This window comes from Peromyscus maniculatus, chromosome 11, assembly GCF_049852395.1.
Source record: "Peromyscus maniculatus bairdii isolate BWxNUB_F1_BW_parent chromosome 11, HU_Pman_BW_mat_3.1, whole genome shotgun sequence".
Taxonomy (NCBI): Eukaryota; Metazoa; Chordata; class Mammalia; order Rodentia; family Cricetidae; genus Peromyscus; species Peromyscus maniculatus.
The window spans coordinates 61,400,159-61,419,471 of NC_134862.1; the positions used below are offsets into that span (position 1 = coordinate 61,400,159).

The window sequence follows — 19,313 nt, forward strand, 5'->3', positions numbered from 1 at the left end:
GACTTGGAGATACAGAATTTGCTGGTTTTAGGTCTAGCTCAAATCCAGTATTTCCTTATCATGCTCCCTTTGCTCCCTTTTGGATTGGCAATATATATTCTGTGCCATTGTATGTTGGAAGTATGTGGATTGATTTTACAGGGTGTTACAGTTTAAGAGGTTGCTTTGAGTCTCAGAAGAGACTTTGAATTTCAGACTTTTAAACAGTCTTGAGACTGTGGAAGATTATGGGGACTTTTAAATTGGACTAAGTGCACTTTGCATTATGATACGGCTATTATAAGCCTATGGGGGCCAGGGAGTGGGATGTGGTGGTTTGAATATGAATGGCTCCCATAGGCTCGCATATTTGAATGCTTAGTTAGCAGGGAGTGGAACTGTTTGAAAGGATTAGAAGGATCAGGAGGCCTTGCTGGAGTAGGCATGGCCTTGTTGGAGGAAGTGTGTCATTGGAGACAGGCTTTGAGGTTTCAGAAGCCCATGCCGGAGGTTCTCTCTCTCTCTGACTGTAGATCAGGGTGTAGCTCTCAGCTACTTCTCTAGCACCACTTCTGCCTGATACCATGCCCCCACCATGATGATAATGACTAAACCTCTGAAACTGGAAACAAGCTCCCAGATAAATGCTTCCTTTTGCAAGTGTTGCCTTGGTCATGGCGTCTCTTCACAGCAATGCAACAGTAACTAAGACAGGAAGGGATTTGCAGACGAGTAAAAATCTGAAGATGACAAGGGGTGGAACTTACATAAGAGGTCTGGAAAGCTGAGAGCCAAAAAGAGTTCACCGAGTGCATTTCTAAGTACCAGCATGGTCTCAGTGGAGAGGGCTGGCCGAAGTCACACTTGGCTGCGGCAGAAAGGGAGGGGGAAAAGCAGAGGAAGGCAGGGCTGACTCCTCGTTCAAGGGGCTTGACCAACAGAGGGCCACAAAATTATTATCGTTGTTGTTTGAGAAGCAAAGTCTTGCATAGCCCAGATTAGACTCGATTGTAGTATGGAGCTAAGATGACCTCTGCTTCCTTAGTGTTGGGATGGGAAGCCTGGCCGCCATGTCTACCTATGTTTATAATAAGATACTTCAAAGGATGTGAGAAGGGGCTAAGGTTTAGAGTGAGGCAAGGGAGCTGCTACAAATGGACCAGTGGAAGGTTCGGAGAGCTGAGAAGAGCGAGTTGAGGCCTTCTGAGAGTTGTGGAGAAGGCGCAACACAACCACTAAAAAGATGATGCGTCAGAGCTGAGGGCTGGCTGACCCGGCAGTGATGGTGGTGAACTTCCGGGGTCCGCAGTTCAGCCTGCACACAGATCAAATGCTGTGCTTCCCATGCCACAGTTACACTGGACCCTGAGTTATCTTCAAGAGTAAATGATCTCTAGCTGAGAATCGGAGCGGTTTCATTTTGTCCGCTGATTGCTGGTTGTCTGCCGTCACCCTTTCTTCTGCCCTTTGTCCTCTCTGTTCCCTTTGACGTGTGGATCTCTCTACTCTTGTCAGTTTGGTTCATTGTGGGGGAGGGAGCATGTGAATCTCTTCTTCCACACCTCCTCACTTAGGAAGGGGCTCCTGGGGCTGGAGAGATAATCCAGCTGTTTACAGAGTTCCTACTGAAACCTTTATTGGAAGGAGAGAGAGAGAGAGAGAGAGAGAGAGAGAGAGAGAGAGAGAGAGAGAGAGAGAGAGAGAGAGAGAGAGAGAGAAAGAGAGAGAGAGAGAGAGAAAGAAAGAAAGAGAGAAAGAAAGAAAGAAAAGGGGGGGCTCCAGAATAGTGTTCATTAGGACCTTTTATTTTCAGGGTTCTGATTTGAGGTCTAAAATTCTCCAAGTCTTCAAATTCGGTGTTAGGATTCCTGTTTATTCCGTCAAGAAAGAATTTCAGGAGTTGTGTGTCTGAAACACAAGCATTTTGCCTCTGTGGAAGTTATAACATTGTTTCTCGAAGTCCTGGGTGGTTATGGAGACGTCCCATTTGAGAACTCTAATCTGTCAATAGGTGCATTATGAAACCCTGGATCCATCGCGTCACTATGAAGGACTTCAGACTGCGGTTTGCAAAAGCAGAATAAATTTTCTTGGGGTTGTACCGTTATGTACACACACACACACACACACACACACACACACACACACACACACACACACACGCCCATTGGCAGACAGGGCCACACCTCACGGCTCTGGAGGAAGCCGCAGACCTCAGCTGTACAAGCGCAGCCGGGACCAGGGGAACTTTCCGTGGAACTCGGGACGAACAGGCTCACGGCGGCGGCGACCTGTCCGTCGGCCCGGGGCGGAGCGCGGGGCGAGTGCGAGCGGCGGGGAGCCGGTGTGCGGAGGACTCCGGCCGGGGGACTGGGCGGCGGCGGCGCGTCCCGCGAGCAGCAGAAGTCGGTGCCCGTGCGCGCTCCCGCCGTCCCGGGGCCAGCCGCATCCCCGGCGCCCCCGGCAGCATCGCCGCCTCCGGCCAGCCGCGGAACATGGCTGCGCGCCGCGCCCCCGTCGCCTGCGCGCCGCTGCTGCTGCTGCTGCTGCTGTCCTCCGCCCTGCTCCGCCGCGGCTGCCGGGCGCGCTTCGCTGCCGAGCTCGACTCGGAGGAGGACGGAGAGGAACCGGTGGCGTTCCCCGAGTCTCCCCTGCAGAGCCCCACGGTGCTCGTGGTGGTCCTCGCCCGCAACGCCGCGCACACGCTGCCTCACTTCCTCGGCTGCCTGGAGCGGCTGGACTACCCCAAGAGCAGGATGGCCATCTGGTGAGCGGGTTAGGGGTCCCGGGCCACCGGGAGGTCGAGGGCAGCCTGGAGAGCACGTACCCTCGCTGCTCGCGTGGGTCCTGGACTGGGCGGGTGGTGGAACCGGGAGGGAGGTTTGGGAACATAGGGGCGAGAATCTGGTGGCCTTGACTTTCCTCGTTCCCCTCTTCTGCCTCACCATAAGGGACTTGAGGAGACCTCCTTAGGGAGACTTTCAAACCCTCCCTTCCAACTCTCGAAGTTTCTTCTCAAGCTACAAAGTTAAGGGAGAGAGTGTCTGTCGCCTCCAGTCGTAGTCACAGAACTAACTTGGGCTGGCAAAGGGGTCCACAGAGGCTGGAGAGATCCAGAGGGAGGCTCCCCGACTTGCAGGTGCTAGGCTCCCGCTCCCTGCTTAACTTGGCTCCTGTTTTCCCTGGGGTATCTGAACCCAGGGATGCAGATTATGTCGCTTTGTTTGGAGTCTTTCCAACCACACCACGCTGTGGGCCGGTCTTCCTCGGGAGCTCCAGAAGGTCCCTGCCTGTTCAGCCTCCTGGGACACATTCCCGGTGCAGATGTAAACTGCTGTGAGGTACTCCGGGTTTCTGCTGGGGCTCGAGGAAGCCGCTTTGGGGGCGGATAAACAGCTAAGTTTTGTCAGCTTGGTCTCTTTTGTGTTTGTGGTGGGTTAGGACGGGGAAACCACGGGAAGTCTGTCCCCTTGCTTCTGTAGACCTCAGTCCGGGTGCCACACTTTTAAATCCAAGCGTTAGTGGGAGAGTTGACCAGGGAAGCTCTTGGTGGTCTGTAGAGAAGTAAAAGTTCCCCCAGACTAGCGATCAGATTGGCAGACAAGCCTCTCATCCCTGAAAATAACAGCTCAGGTCACCCTGGAAGGTTTTTGAAGGGAGCTGTCCCAGACAAGACACATCTTAAAGCAGAGATGGGCAGGGAGAGGAGGAAGGAATTGGCAGGCTAACAGCACCTGGTAGGAGAGGTACCGAGGTGAGAAAACAAACAAGAAGCACACAGTACAGCACTGTGGGCACACTGCTTCGCTGTACCCCCTGCCAGACGTGACTGCTTCCACGGAGAAGAGCGGGTTGTGTGCAAAGAGAGTGGGAATGTTGGTGAGCCAGGCTTGCACCCGGCGTGTGTGTGTGTGTGTGTGTGTGTGTGTGTGTGTGTGTGTGTGTGTGTGTGTGTGTGTTAACCACTTCCATGCCAGAAGAATTTCAAATCTCAAGTCTCTTCCTGACTTTTTGCAAAAGAAATCTTCTACGTATGGTTTTGGTTTTTTATGCGCTATTTAATTTTTTTTAAACCTTATAGTATTTACCAGAAGTTAGGAAGGAGAGAAGGGAAGACTGAGACAGAATTAACAACTGGTGTGTTGACCAAAGCAATGTAAGGAAAGAAGAGATCACACTTCAGGGTGTGGGTCACGGGGAGGGAAGCTAGGCTGCAGGAGCGTGAGGTCCCATTGTATCCACAGTCAGAAAGCAGAGGGATGGATGTTATCTCCTTTTCACTCTGTCCAGGACCACCAATCATGGAACAGTACTGTGTTTAGTCAGGGTAGTTCTTCACACTCCCTTCATAGACACAATCTTCATAGACACACTCTTCATAGACATACCCTTCATAGACACACTCACAAGTGTCTTCCCATGGTGATTTTAGATCCAAATCTAATCCAGCTGGCAATGAACTTTGGCCACCACAACTAGTAAAGCTCAAATCTGACCCACAAGTTTGTGTACAGAGTGTACAGCTCTTTAGAAGGTAGGAAGATTTGGAACGTGAGAAAAGCAAAATTTACAGACACCTATAAATACAAATTAGCATATCCAAGTTGTTTCTCAATAGCTTAATATGTGGTTTTGGACCACATGCTATAGAATCCAGAGACGTTGATTTTTCAACGTTAGCCTCTCTAAGCCTCCATTCAGGGACACCCCTGCCATATGTCTGGCCTCAGTGGCTTTCTGTAGTTGCAGAGGAAGGTTCCATAACACCTTTCTTCTGTCCTAGACTCTAAAGTCAGAACCACATGGCCAAAGCTGCCAAGTTCTGCTGTTTACTGGGACTGGAATGTGGGCCCTTCATTCAATTACATCTTCATCAATTTTCTGTTTTTGATAGTTTCTTCACTGGCTAAACTTGGCTGTCCTGAAACTTGCTCTGTAGACCAGACTGGCCTTGAACTCCGAGATCTTTTAATTACATCTTCACCAGCTATCTGTTTTCGATGATTTCCTTCATTGCCTAAACTTGGCTGTTCTGGAACTTGCTCTGTAGACCAGGCTGGCCTCAGAGATCTGCCAGCCTCTGCCTTCCCAGTGCTGGGATTAAAGGCATATGCCACTACAACCTAGTGGCTTTTCTTTAATTCCTTTTCATAAATTGGAAATTTAACTGGGTGGGATCTTGCCCTGAGGTCACCTCTCCCTATATTCCATTTCTTAATCTGTTTATCTCTTTGAACACAAGACTTAGTTGCATTCCACTTCCTGGTGCTCCTTTTCTCCTCAAATATTTTTCCTTGCTCAGCTTGGTCCTTTTTATTATGTATCTTCATTAGAATTAACATTAGTAACCACACAACAGAATCTACACTAGGCTGTTTTGAGATTTTTCTCTGCCAAGAGAATTAATTCAAAACTCTTCACTTTAGCCTCAGGCAAACTTTTTGGACAAGGGCCAAAAACAGCCACATTCTTCACCAAAATATCATGTGGTGATATATTGTGTACCCTAATAATAAACTTGCCTGAGGATCAAAGGACAGAGCCAGCCGCTAGATTAGACATAGAGGTCAGGCAGTGGTTGCACACACCTTTAATCCCAGCACTTGAGATCTCATGCCTTTGCTTGGGAAGCACACACAACTTTAATCCCAGGAAGTAATATGGCAGGGCAGAGAAAGGTATATAAGGCCTGAGGAAACAGGGACTCACTCTCTTTAGGCTGAGGATTTTGTGGAGGTAAGAACTAGTGGCTGGCTGTTCTGCTTCTCTGATTTTTCAGCCTTCATCCTGATATCTGGCACTGGGTGTTTTTTTTTTTTTTTTAATTAAAAGGCATCTAAGATTCGAACAACAATATCAAAAGAACAATTTCAAGGCAACATATTAAAATTCTTCTCCCATGAAAGGTCTTGAGCCAACCCCCAACATTTCAAATTGTTATCAGCACCATTGTCTTCCATGCTCCTACTAGTATGGCCCATTAAGCGGTGCTTAAAGCCTTCTGCTGCTTTCCTAACCTGAAGAACCAAAGTCGAAATTCCTCAAAACAAAAACATAGTCAGGCTTATCACAGCAATATCCCATTCCTGGTACCAACTTCTGTCTTAGGGTTTCTATTGCTGTGGAGAAAACACTATGACTATGGGAACACTTATAAAGGAAAGCATTCAATTGGGGCTCCCTTACAGTTCAGTAGTTCCGTCCATTATCATCATGGTGGGACATGGCAACATGCAGGCAGACTTGATACTGGAAAAGCAGCTAAGAGTCCTACATCTTGTAGGCAACAGGAAGTGAGACACTAGGCTGTATCTGGAGCATATATGAGACCTCGAAGTCTTCCTCCACAGTGACACACTTTCTCCAACAAAACCACACCTACTCCAACAAGGCCACACCTCCTAATAGTGCTATTCCCTTTGGGAGCCATTTTCTTTCAAACTACCCCAGCCAGCATGAGAAGACTGAGGAAGATGCCCAAGACTTGGATGAGGAGATCAGCAATCTTTGCATTAGTCTCTGGAGACTCTTGTCTTAAGAAGGTTGGTTCTATCTTAGAAGCTCTGTATAATGCCTTAAATAACAACAAAAATGCCAGTTCTTAGGGGATCAGAGATAACGGCTCAGTGGTTAAGAGCATTTGCCGCTCTTACAAAGGACTAAACTTGAGTTCAGTTCCCAGCACCACGTAGCATGAATCTTAAAAGTTCTTATTAATAAAATCAAACCTGGGGGCCAGTTATTGGGGTGAACACTGGAAGATCAGAGAATCAGAACAAGCCACAGCTACCTCACCTCACCGGATCCTCAGCTGGTCTTGTTTTCTCAGACTGGAGGCCTCTGTGTCCTTATCTGAATGACTCTCAGCTGAACTGTGCTGCTCAAAACCTAAAAGCTTAACCAACCAAATGCTTCTAGTTTCTGGTCCTCACGCCTTATATACCTTTCTGTTATCTGCCATCACTCCCTGAGATTAAAGGCGTGAGTCACCAGGCTTGGCTGTATCCTTGAACACATGGATTTCTGCCTCTGGAATGCTAGGATTAAAGGCGTGTGCTACCACTGCCTAACTAAGTATCTAGTGGCTTTTCTGTTCTCTGACCCCAGATAAGTTTATTAGGGTACACGATATTTTGGGGAACATAATACACCACAGCACCATGTCAGACCGTTGGCAACCACCAGAAACTCTAGTCCCAGGGGATCCAATGCTCCCTTCTGGCCTCTGCAGACACTCACATACACGTGGGCATAAATACCCAGAGACGTGGACAAATGAATAAATGTTAAATCTGTTTTAAAAAGTCAATTTTAAAGTATTCTCTTCTAATTCTTAAGTACTTCCAATCAATTAGATATAATTGAATAAAGTTGAATAATAAAATATTATAAATATTTAATCTATAAAATTATAAAAATAAAATAATAAAATAAAATAATAAAACTGAATAAAGTGTGGTTCCCCAAACACTACTTTTTTCATAGGACATAGTAACATGGATTGGTATGGTATAGATGTTGCTGAGGGGGCTGGGGGAGGGGTGAAAAGATTTCTAAATCATGTTGGCGTGCATGTGTGACCACGAAGGCTTTTAGAGACGTTGATAGTAAGTTTGAACTGAGTTTTGAAGGATAAATAGGAATTCTCCTGGAAAGGAAGTCTTCCAGAAGGAGAGAACAAGGAGACAAGACAGCTAGGAGCATTGACCAGAGCTTCCATTCAGAAGAATTATAGCCAGTGACCAGTGTAATGACTGCTGGCCTCCAGATGCCCATTCTACCACAGAGTCTCTTGGGAAATGCCAGCTTTTGGACTGGCACCAGAAGGTTATTTGTCTGCAAAGGTTCTACAGTGTTCTAAGTTATAACCTAGACCATGTTTTCAGTGGGATGTGTTGATGTGTTTATCTAATTATTCTTTATCAATAAAAAATTGGGAGTCAAATATCAGGGTAAGAACCTGAATGATTAGAGAAGCAAGCAGTGACCTCCTATCTCTTCCTTTCCTCCATCCAAAAGGACTGAGATCCTCTCTAGGCCCTGCCCTATTGCTTCCTGTCTCTCTATCTGCTCTCAAGTCTTCCAAAACCTCTATGGTTAATTTTGGTCAGCTAGTGTCTAGCTCTGTCCTCTGATTCAAAGTAAGCTTTGTTGTCAGAATGCGATCAAAATATAACACAACAGGATGCTTTTACCAGTTGCTTCCTTCTTGGCAATTAAACCCAAGACCTACTCAGCATGCCAAACAGGATGTCTACTCTGCAAGGCTATGCATACCAACTTCAAAAATGGCCATGAGCTGCTGAGAACATTCAAGCAAGCATCACTGAGTAGCGTCTGGGATGCTAGGTTTCTCTGAATCACGTTTCAGTAACTCAGTGTAGACTCACTCTTCTCCTTCATCCTCTGCTGAGGGCTGGAAGAACATGGGACAAGATTTCTTTCCCAGGTCATTGAAGGTCAAGACATTCCCTACTAGCTCCCAGTGTCATTGAGAGTCTGGCCCATGAACCACATGTAGACTTCCTGGTCATGTGATTCCCTTACACAGTTTCCTAGAGCTGACCTGCACTGCACACACAGGTGGGATGGGTACCAACAAACCAGTGAAATGCGTTTATGTTGATGAGCATCATGATTTGGGGGCTGGGGGTTGACTGAACACTGGAAAGGTTCTAGTTCAGAGATACTCAACAGAAGCAAAAGGGAAAACTCTTTTCATTCTCTGGTGTGATCTCAAAACTCAACAACAAACGACTTGATTTTCTTTAATTATCACAAGCTGGGATCAGAAACAAGGCAGGGATTTTGTGTGCACTAAAACATGCAGTATGTGTGGAGACACAGGAACTGGGAGGCTTTGTGACATGAGACAGTGTGTCTTCTCTTTAATTCAGTGGTGCCACGAACAAGTGGCCAGAGCAATAGAGGGAAAGACTGACGTCCTTCCATTTTCCAGAGCTGTGATTTGGGTAAGTCAGGCCCATGTACCAGTAGCAAAAAATGAAAAGGGCACATTTGACCCAAAAGAAGAAATACTTGATCTAAAAAAAGGCCTTAAGTTTATCATTTGGAGAGCCTAGGATGCTTGTGGGGAGACAGTCCCGAGGCAATAGCTGCTGTGTGATTGTGGAACCATTTACGCATTTCATCTGGCAGAATGAAATTATACTAAACTGAGAACCATTTTTTTTATGGTTTTAAATAAAGTGATGAGATTTTGTTGACATAAATATGCAGTGACGGGCCTCTGCTTATTCCGAGGAACTTATGCCAATATTTTGCCTTCTACTTTATCTCTACATTGTTTGGGGATTATGTGGAATTTACTTCCATATTTTAATAGCCAAGAAAGAGCATTTTGGCAGATGCTCAACTAGATACACTCATGTAAGTGTTTATAAAACGTCCCAAACTGCTATAGTTTTTAGCATCCGGGATGGAGATGGCGTCATCATTTGCCAGGAGTTTGGCATGCACTCCAAAGATAAGTTTCAGCCTACAGTGAGAATACATGGTTCTTAGTACCTTTTTTCTCTGCCTTTCTCTTCTTTTTCTTATTTCTCCCAACATGGTAACTTGGAACGGGCCTAAGGATTTTATAAATCAGAATTAGGCAGACTGGGGCTTGTGTCTTCTGTGCCATCGTGAGCATATTTCACTATCTCACTTCATATAGGAGGACAGGATGCACAGAGAATGGCAACGCCTTGCTGAAGGTCACAAGGCCTTGCTGAAGGTCACAAGGCTAGCACATGGCGAAGTCAGCGTGTGAGCCAGGTGACTGACGTGCCACACAAAGTGCTCACGGTCTGCTTAAGAGCAATAAAGGGCCCGTTAGTTCTCCTCTCTGTGTCTGTCAGTTGACCCGGCCTGGGAAGATAAGCGCACCAGTGTTTCCATCCGATGAGGACTGTCTCTTCTGCTTCAATGACACCAGGGGCTCCCTGGTTCTCTTCCACTGTCCTGATCATTTTCGTCACTTAGCTCAGGCACCGACCAGTTACTGAGCTCAGCTCGATTTTAGAAGAGTCCACAGGAGCAAAAAAATACTAAAAGACATGTGTGTGCATATGGATGCAAGTCACTGCCTGCAACCAAAAGAAATCTCCCAAGTATGACTATCAGCAATAATTAAAGCAGAACTTTGCACATGTCTGTTGGCTGCATTTTAGGTCCCTGCTGCTAAAACGGTCCATTTTTCCAGCTTCTTCGGTGGGTGGTCTTAGATTTGCTTGTCCCATAAACTCAGTTTTCTTTGCATTGTTTGGAGAAACCTGTCAACCTTGCTCCCAAGCTCCAGTTTTAAAATACGATTGGCTTTCTGAACTCTGTGCTCCTTTGAATGAAAACTGAAGTAATAAATGCATGCCTCCCACCCCATTGCTCCGATGATGACACACTGTCTGGAGCAATAGATGGGGTCCCTAAGTTGTCCCCATCCTGTCCAATTGAGTTGCATGCATGTGGACTCCAAAGCACAGGGCAGGTAAGGAATTCCCCCCAGTAAGTTATAGAGTGGATGACGTTGACGAGATCATCGATTTCCGCTTTTAAACCCCGAGGGCTCGTTTCAGTGTTATTTACGTCATAGAATGCCTCTCCTGGCTTGTGAATCGTGCCAGTTATCCTAAGAAGGGGTTAATTTTACAAATGTGCCTTCAGGTCTTCATCCAAGTGATTCCACCTCTGCCCTCCCTCGCCACTCTCGGGTCACAGGCATGTGCTTCTCAGAGTCCTCCTGCTTGGCTGTCTCCTGTGGCTGTCCACACGAACAATGGAAGCTCTGTAGCCTGGAATGCTGTCGGCTGCACTGTGGTCCCTTTCCCAACACTCAGACGTGCACATGGGCCGCTTCACTGTGTGCACTGTCCCGCTCTGCAGAGCGGTATAGTAGGACCATTATGGGGCTTTCACGGGGATGATAGTAAGGGACTATAAAGGTTGTTTCTACACATTTCTTCACATACGCAACATTATACAGTACAGTCAGAGAGAAGCTGTGAGCCTATAACGTATTTGTTAGACTGCTCTCCTGTTACCACTTTATGAAGAGATTCCACTGTGTGTATTTAAACCGTAGCCATAACTCATCAAGAGCTACAAATTTAATGGCCTTGACATTTTTTGCTTTTCAAAGGAGTGGCTTGTTAATTTAATTACATTTGTGTTAACATCTAAAAAGCTAGTGATTTAAAAATTATATCTGAGGCTGGAACGATGGCTCATTGGTTAAGAGCAAGGACAGCTCGTGCAGAGGACCCAAGTTCAGGTCTCCCAGCCCTCACTTTGGGAGGCTCAGAACCATCTGTAATTCCAGCTCCAGGGGATCTGACACCCTCTTCTGGTCTCTGAGGGCACTGCACTCATGTACAAACCCCACCCCCATACACATATACACCTAATTTAAAATACAAATATCTCAAAAGGTTGACTTCCTTAGAACTCTTGTATATTTACCTAATAATAGTGTGATAAGAACTTTTCTCTTAGACTTTTTTCTTTTATAGGATAAAATATTTACTCCCATAGTAAAACAATCAATGTGTGTAGGAATGCAATGAAATAAATCTCTCTTCTACTTTATACCACCTGCCAGCAGAGAGCAATGAGAATGTTTTGCATATTTGCCCAGAAACTGTCAATATATGTTCATATTTTGACCCAAATATAGATGCTGCCTGTATCCTGCATAAGGATGATGTTTTAAAATCCATCTTTTAAATCATCGGGATCTTTAAACACTGACAAGGCACCACATTACTTTCCAGTGGCCATAATTAAATCAGTTTTAAAACCAGTGTTTCATGGAGTTACATCCCCCCATCCACCCACACCCCTGTTTCTTGTCTGACTCTTCGTCCTCTAGAAGATCTGCCCCTAATCACCATTTTTAAAACATTTAAACACTTGTACTATTTTATGTGCATGAATGTTTTGCCTGTGTGTGTGTGTGTCTGTGTGCCACATGTGTGCCTGGTGTCCTCAGAGGCCAGGAGAGGCCCCTGGAACTGGAGTTACATGTGGCTGTGAGTTACCACGTGGATGCTGCGACTCAGCCCCCGTAAGAGCAGCCAGTGTTCTTAACCACTGAGCCATCTCTCCGGCCCTCTTAATCAGTCTTTAAAAAGTACTTTTGTCATTTTTCACAATTGTACATAAATTAAAAAATTCATCTCCAAATTCTATATATCATAAATAGATGTTTACAATGTTTGGTAAGTGCGTGTGCCTGTGTAGTGAATACTTGACCTTGCCAGCTCTGACTTTCTCCACAGCAGTTACTGAGGCTGACTAGACTCTGTTCCATGAACTTTGTCCAGGCAGCCAAGTCCCCACCAGCCCCGCACCAGATGAGTTTGCAATCAGCCGCTGCTGTGTTTTTGACTTGATGTACCTGACTCTGTTGGTGTTTGGGTACTCCCTCCTCAGGCTAGGACCCAAGTAGTAACCACTGAACTAGACGGCTTGGCGAGTGGCCATTGAGTGACCTAGTGGTAAATAAATCAGAATTATATTACTTTTCCTTCTGCTCTCCATTCTTCTAGTAGGAAAGCTGTGTTAATGTTCATGACTTTTTTTTAAAAAATCTTGTTATAGGTAATAATTGAAAATCCATGCAGAATTTACACAGAATGGCTATAGTTAATTTAGCGGAACATGCTGCCCTGTAAAAACTGCATTTGTTGGTGGTGACATTAACCAAGGTCTCTCACGTGAGCTAAACTTTAGATTTGGCCACAAAGTACTTCTTTTCTTCTTCGGGAACACCATAAGTGCAAAGATTTTTTTTTCTTTTTCAGGCTTGAACTTTGATGGTCTGCTAAGGCTAAACTCAGGGCTTTGTAACAAGTTCATTTCACTGAATTTATAATTGTTATTATTATTTTAGCTGTTTGGCAAATTCAACTAGCTGATGGCTATCTCCTGCCTCGCTGAGATTTTGTTATTCTATAAACATAATACAGAAATAACTTTTTCCCTCCTGTGCTCTCAGATTCATGTTTGAGGATACCTGAGAAAGCATGCATTCAGAAGCATGGAAAACCTAAGTAACGACCCTAGATGCCAAGCGCCCCAGATGAGGCAGAAAGCTCGCCTGCAGGAGGGCTTCAGCTCAAGGATTTTTATGAGTATCTGGGTTCAGTGGCCTGTGGGCTGTGTTAGAATACGTTGTTTCCTTCCAGGTTCAGTTGCTTTAAAGTCAGCTGAGAAGTGCACACCAGGCTGGAGAAAGGCTTCTTAAATTAAATTTCCCCAATTTGGCTACTAGCTACCAAATACTATTACTGCTGCTGCTGCTGCTGCTGCTACTACTACTACTACTAATAATAATAATAATAATAATAATAATAATAATAATAATAATAATGAAAATTAATTAGACTACAGTACATGCATTTTAGACAGTAGGATTTTTGTTTGTTTGGTTGGTTGATTTCGTTGTTTTGGTTTTTGTTTTTTTCAAGACAGGTTTCTCTGTGTAGTCCTGGCTGTTCTGGAACTCACTCTGTAGACCAGGCTGGCCTCGAACTCACAGAGATCCACCTGCCTCTGCTTCCTGAGTGCTGGGATTAAAGGCGTGTGTCACCCCCTGGCTGACAATAGGATTCTTATGACAGTATAAGGCTCTTTCTAGTCTCTCTCTTGAGTGTGACTGTCCATGCTTTGGAGGGGGAGGGTAGAGGGCAATTACAAACTTGTTCTCATAAGTGACAGATGTGACGTAAACCAGAGGACTCTAAGATGCACAATGATTGGTATTCTCACTGAAAGGCACAGTGAGAAACTGTGACTTTTTAACATCTTGAGAAATGAAGAATTTTGTAGACACTTAACAGTGGAAGTTAAATTCCTGGGCTCTCTGTAAAAAATGTGTTTGTAGACATTTGGGGCCCGGGCATTCCCAACAGAGTGCCTTGCTGGGCACTTGGCAGGCTACAAGCGCCTAAGGATCTGCAGTTCTACTTCCTAGACCCTAAAGAGAAAACACCTCGCCACCCCGTCTTGTTACTTGAGAAGACACATTGAACTCTCCTCACCTTTTTGTTGTATTTGTTCGTTGGTTAAGACAGGCTCTGGCTGGGCAGCCTTGGCTGGCTTTGGAACTTGCTCTTTCGACCAGGCTGGCCTTGAACTCATAGAGATCTGCCTACCTCTGCCTTCCAAGTCCTGGAATTAAAGGCACACAATACCATGTCTTTTTTATTTTCGCTTACGTTTGGATTCTGTCATGATTTTGAGTTATCCATATCTCAAATCCTTGGTGCCACAACTGATCATATCTGCATTAGAAAAAGAGGTGTTTGGCCATTTAACACAAGTAAAAATGCAGCTTTTAGTAACAGTGGGAGGTAAAGTCAGGGCTCTGAAGAGAAGGAGCAGCATGTAGAGACTATTATGAGACAAACTCGTTGCCAATTGGGGACGCCATTGCTGTCAGCACCAGCGGTAAAACTCTTGCTTCATGAACGGACACAATGCAGGTGTTCTGTTACACTTGACTGTGGTGATTGCATTCAAAATAAGTGAACACACCGTCCCCTAGAATGTTCCCTCTCTTACTGTGGAAAAGACATAAATGGGAGTTTGACATTTGTGGTTGTGATGGGAAGCAGTTTGTGTGTTTGTTCTTTGTGAAAGCTGCTGGTTAGCCTTACAGGCCAGTGCCCTCTTCTCAGTCTACTATGAGAGGAAGTAGTGTATGTATGCATTGTAGGGGTTGGAACGATGGTTCTCAACCTGCAGGTTGTGACTTCTTTGGGCGGGTAGAGCGATCCTTTCACAGAGGTCACCTAAGACCACTGGAAAACAGATATTTACATTACAATTCATAACAGCGGCAAAAGTACAGTTATGAAATAGCAATGAAAATAATTTTATGTTTGGGGATGGCCACACCATGAGGAACTGTATTAAAGAGTCACAGCATTCAAAGGTTGAGAACTACTGGGTTAGAAGAACCTGGTAGTTGGAAGTCCAGTCTTAACGGGTTAATGAGCAATGGAAAGAATTTACTTCACCGAGCTGCCATTGTTTCAGAGATGCTAAAACCTGGTCTGCATCTCATGTCTTTCGAGACCCAAATGTAAACACCAGGAAGGGTCATTGTAACAGGAAGTTCCTGTAGGAAAGTCAAATCAAGGAGGCAAAGCATGTTCTTTTTTCAGGGTGTTCTCACTGGTGACCCCGACTTACCTGCCTGGGGTTCAGTCTCCAAAATGAAACTCTCCTCTTTCTGAGCAGCAACCAATAAATCAAAAGGCAGATCCCTCAGCCAGACAGAAGCACCCTGAGAAAGCCCTGTTCTTGGCTGCCTCGCTCAGGCCTCTGCTCTTGGCTGCTGAGCTGACACTGTCCAGCTGCAAGCTGTCTGCCTACAGTCCTTAAAGCCAGTGCCAGATGTTTGAGCCTCGAGAGGAAGATGTTTTGAGAGGGCCTTGGTAACGAATCCTGGGGCCTGGGCGTGTTAAGCAGACAGTGCGCTGGTGATTCTTTTTTTTATTCTGATCTCAGAGCAAGTGGGGTTTAACAGACTGGGGACGGAACCGTTTCTGCTCTGAAGTGGCGTGGGTTTGTGAAGCTACGTCTCTCTTTCATGTAAACTGAGCGTCTGAGATTGGATGTTGTTTCCCTGATCTGGACGCCACCTGTCAGGTTTCAGATAGTGAACTGCCTTGGCCTTCTGCAGCTCTGAGCTAGAGAGCAAAAACTTTCCCTGCGAGGGACATGTGACCGCTCGAGGGACATGTGACCGCTCTGACGGCAGCGGCGTAGCTGCATTTAACTTCCTGAAACTGTTTCTCCTTTTGAATCTTTGGGGTTTTCTTATTACTTACACCCCATCCCTCACTTTACTAACCCCGAAAGCCAGCTCCATTTTCCTTTCTGACTTTTTCCTTTTGTTCCCAAAGAGTCGCTTTCCCGAGTTGGCCTTTGTTGGTTTATTCCACCCATATCAATGGTTTGGGTGGCCGTGACCGCAGACCCTTCTCTGTCTTATTTGAAATGCTGGCGGAAAGCTGTGTGCTCCGTTCACCTTGTGAAAAATGATTATGACATTTAAAAATCCAGACAGGTAAGTTCTTGTTTTCAGCCACTTCAAAATAAAAATATTTATCTTCTTTGCTCTTTGATCCCCAGGAAGGTAACGAACGGTTACCCATGGCTGCGGTCTGTAGTTAATTTCACACTTGGTGGTAAAATCACACACTATCATTTCCAGACCCCTGAATAATCAACTGTTAACAAATGAGGTCATTTTTGGGTAGAAGAACTGCATATGTCATTGTCTCCAAAGAAAGATGGGCTACAGATTCTGTCTGAGGACATGCTTCCAAACACTTGTTTAAACTCCTGGAAGCTTAGTCCGAACCTGGCATTAATCCCACTTTGATGTTTCAAAAAACTTGAGTGTTGCAACTAAGTAGACAGTGAGAAAAAAAAACAGCAATCTGTTAAGCAAAAAAAGAAGGGACATCAGTAGTCATTTTAATAATTCTTTTCATATATACTGTCACTACGACATTTATATTTCTTTGTGTGTGCATGTAGTTCTCATACATGTGTGTATGCATGTTCATATGTAGAATATGAGTGCATGCTTTCGTGTGTGTCTGTGCACGTGTGCTTGTGTGTGTGTGTGCGTGTGCGTGTGCGTGTGCGTGTGTGTGTGTGTGTGTGTGTGTGTATGTGGTGTGCACGTGGAAGTCAGGTGTCAGTGTTTCCCTCTATCTGTTCTCCACTTGGTTTTTTGAGGCAGGATCTCTCACTGAATGAGCCCAGAGCTTCCTGGTTTCACTGGTGTAGTTAGCCAGCTTGCCCTAGGAATTCCTCATCTCTGCTGTGGAGAGGACTGTCACTATGGCAGGCCACCACACCTACCCCGCATTTAAATGGAACCCCAGTTATCACCCGTGGGTGCAATGTGCTTTATCTACTCAGTCGTCTCCCTGGCCCTGAAATTTGTATTTCTTCCAGTTCCTCAGAAGGTAGAAAGCACCAATGACTTTATGAAAGTCCTTTAAATGGTGAATGTAAGAACGTTTATTGCATGAATATTTCTTGCTATACCTCGAAGGCCTGCTTTCTGAAAATACCAGTCTGCAGTGTGGGCCACCATGATCCTCATGTCCTTGAGTTCACTCCTGTCATCCCCACCTTGCTGAATCATGTGACTTCACAGAGGAAGTGGAGGTGTGAGACTTCTGGCACCAGATGATGAAAAGGAATAGAAGTGATCTCATGGTTGCTTGCTCCATGAGAAACAAAATTTTCCATGGCATGAGGACATTCAAGTCGTTCTCAAAGGAGGCCACCAAGGAGAGAATCAAGGCCTGCGGCCCACAGCCACCGTCAGCTTGCAGCTTATGAGTGAGCCTCTCTAATGTGATCTTCCATCCCCTTGAAGAGTTCAGGTCTCTGCGGCTCCAGCTGAGTGATGAGAAGAAGCTGCCTGGTGGAGATGGCAGGAGGCAGGGCAGAGGAGGTCGTGGAGAGGGTTCCTTGAGAGCAAGCATGTACAAGGACTGCTTACCTAAGAAGGGTATTGACCAGGGCACATTCGCCTTCTTTTGATTCGTTGAACTCATTAGCAGAAGAATCACCAACTTTTACTCTCAACAACACAATAATATGCTTTGACGTCAAGTTTTTATAGTCTGCTGCTTATGTCCTTACAGATTTTTGCTACAGGGCAAAAGAAAACAAAGGGAAGAGCAGTAATTTTTTCACAGAGAACTCAGCCACCGCCCGCTGCGGCTATATCGTTGACTGCCCAGCTTACCGTCTGTCCATGGAGGGAAGGAACACTGTTCACGTTGCTAGAGTTTGCGGAATCGGTCATTTCCTTCTGCAACAACCTCAGCAACCTGACTTCACGGTGGAATATTCTCAGAGGGCTTTCCCTGGCTCTGCCATCACTGGTGGAATTCGGGGCTCAGAACTCATGAGACCTCACTCAGAGTGCCTGATTTTAAAACACGAAATAAAATGTCATAAATACACTACTTCCACAATAATTAAAACATTTTATGAAATCATGCAATGGGCCTAAAAATAAGATGCAGGCTGACATCATCAGATTATAGGGAACGGAAGGCCATAAGGGCCAGTTTATGTTAGATGATATGTCAACAATACAGACATCCACGCTGGTCTGAGATGGCTAACATTGAGCATCCAATGCGTTACGAGTCATCTGAGTTACGGCAAAATGGCAGACACCAGATGGAGTACAAATGTAAACAATGTTGTAATCTGTTATCAAACTGCTCTGGCCTTTTGTATAGGATTGGCATAATATGGCCTTAAGGTCAAGGCCTTTGCCTTTGCCAGCCTGCCTGTGTACATCTGTCTGTAGGCCATGGTGCCCTGGCATGCACTTGGGTGTTTACTGGCAGCTGCCTGCCTCCTGGCTGTGGACCAGTGAATAACGTTTGTCTTATCTGCCTGGGACTCCTAAGGTCCTTTTCAGCCTTCCAGACCTGGCATCCCTCTGTGACCCTTCTCCTTTCCTGGCATCGGAGCTTTGGACCCCACACAGACCTGCCCTTATCTTCTCTCCTAAAGCGCAGGCGAGGGGTGGTCACTGGACTCGTCAGCCATCCAGCAGGTAGCAGCTGTGTTTTAGGTGAGCTAATGGCTCCTCTTCCGTTTGTTCTCTTTGGCCATTCAGCAAAATCTATAAAAACAGACAGTGGTGTTTTAGATCCTGCTTTTCATATTCACACAGACATCATGTGAACGCAGTCCCCTCTGAGTGTCCCTGTTCCTTCAGGTGAAATTGCAATGCATCTCTTCATGATTAAAAAGATCTCTCAGATCAGCTCTGGGCTACCTAGAGTGGTTTCTCTGGGATTTGCTTCCATTCATGCTTACATTTTGGATCTCATCTACAGAGTATTGGACTCTTTTAAAAAAAAAAAAAATCCCTATTAGTTCCAATTATGTGAGGCTTTGATTTCACAGCTAAAATTAGGAAAAAATATCAGAAAACATGAAGAACAAATGTTAAAAATAACCTCTTTGGATTGAGTATTTATTTTGTGTTTCCTGGTTTATCAGTTTCTATTTCCTAATTTATCAATTAATGTAACAAGGAACTTTGTCATGCCCAAGTATAGATCAAGGGAACCAATTACTGACTTAAAAAACAAACAAACAAACAAAAAAACCTCTGTAAACCCATTAGCCTTCTCCTGGGGAAAAGTCTGAATGAGTAATTATTTCAGACCAATGAGCTCATAGCTGTCTGCTTGGCAAAGCCGGGTCCTGGTTTCTTGATGAAAAGTACATGCCAGGCTGTTCCTATCTATGTTTCTGCCGGACCCCTC

The 19,313-nt window shown here is 45.3% G+C and overlaps 1 protein-coding gene across 1 annotated transcript in view; it reads left to right on the forward strand.

The window, feature by feature from the left end:
- The first annotated feature begins 2,138 nt into the window (after window positions 1-2,138).
- Colgalt2 (collagen beta(1-O)galactosyltransferase 2) overlaps window positions 2,139-19,313 on the forward strand; it is a 101,268-nt gene continuing 84,093 nt past the window's right edge. The window contains exon 1 of the mRNA XM_015998554.3: window positions 2,139-2,746. Coding sequence (XP_015854040.2) covers window positions 2,475-2,746 — 272 coding nt within the window. The 5' untranslated portion in view covers window positions 2,139-2,474. The remainder of the gene's footprint in view (window positions 2,747-19,313) is intronic.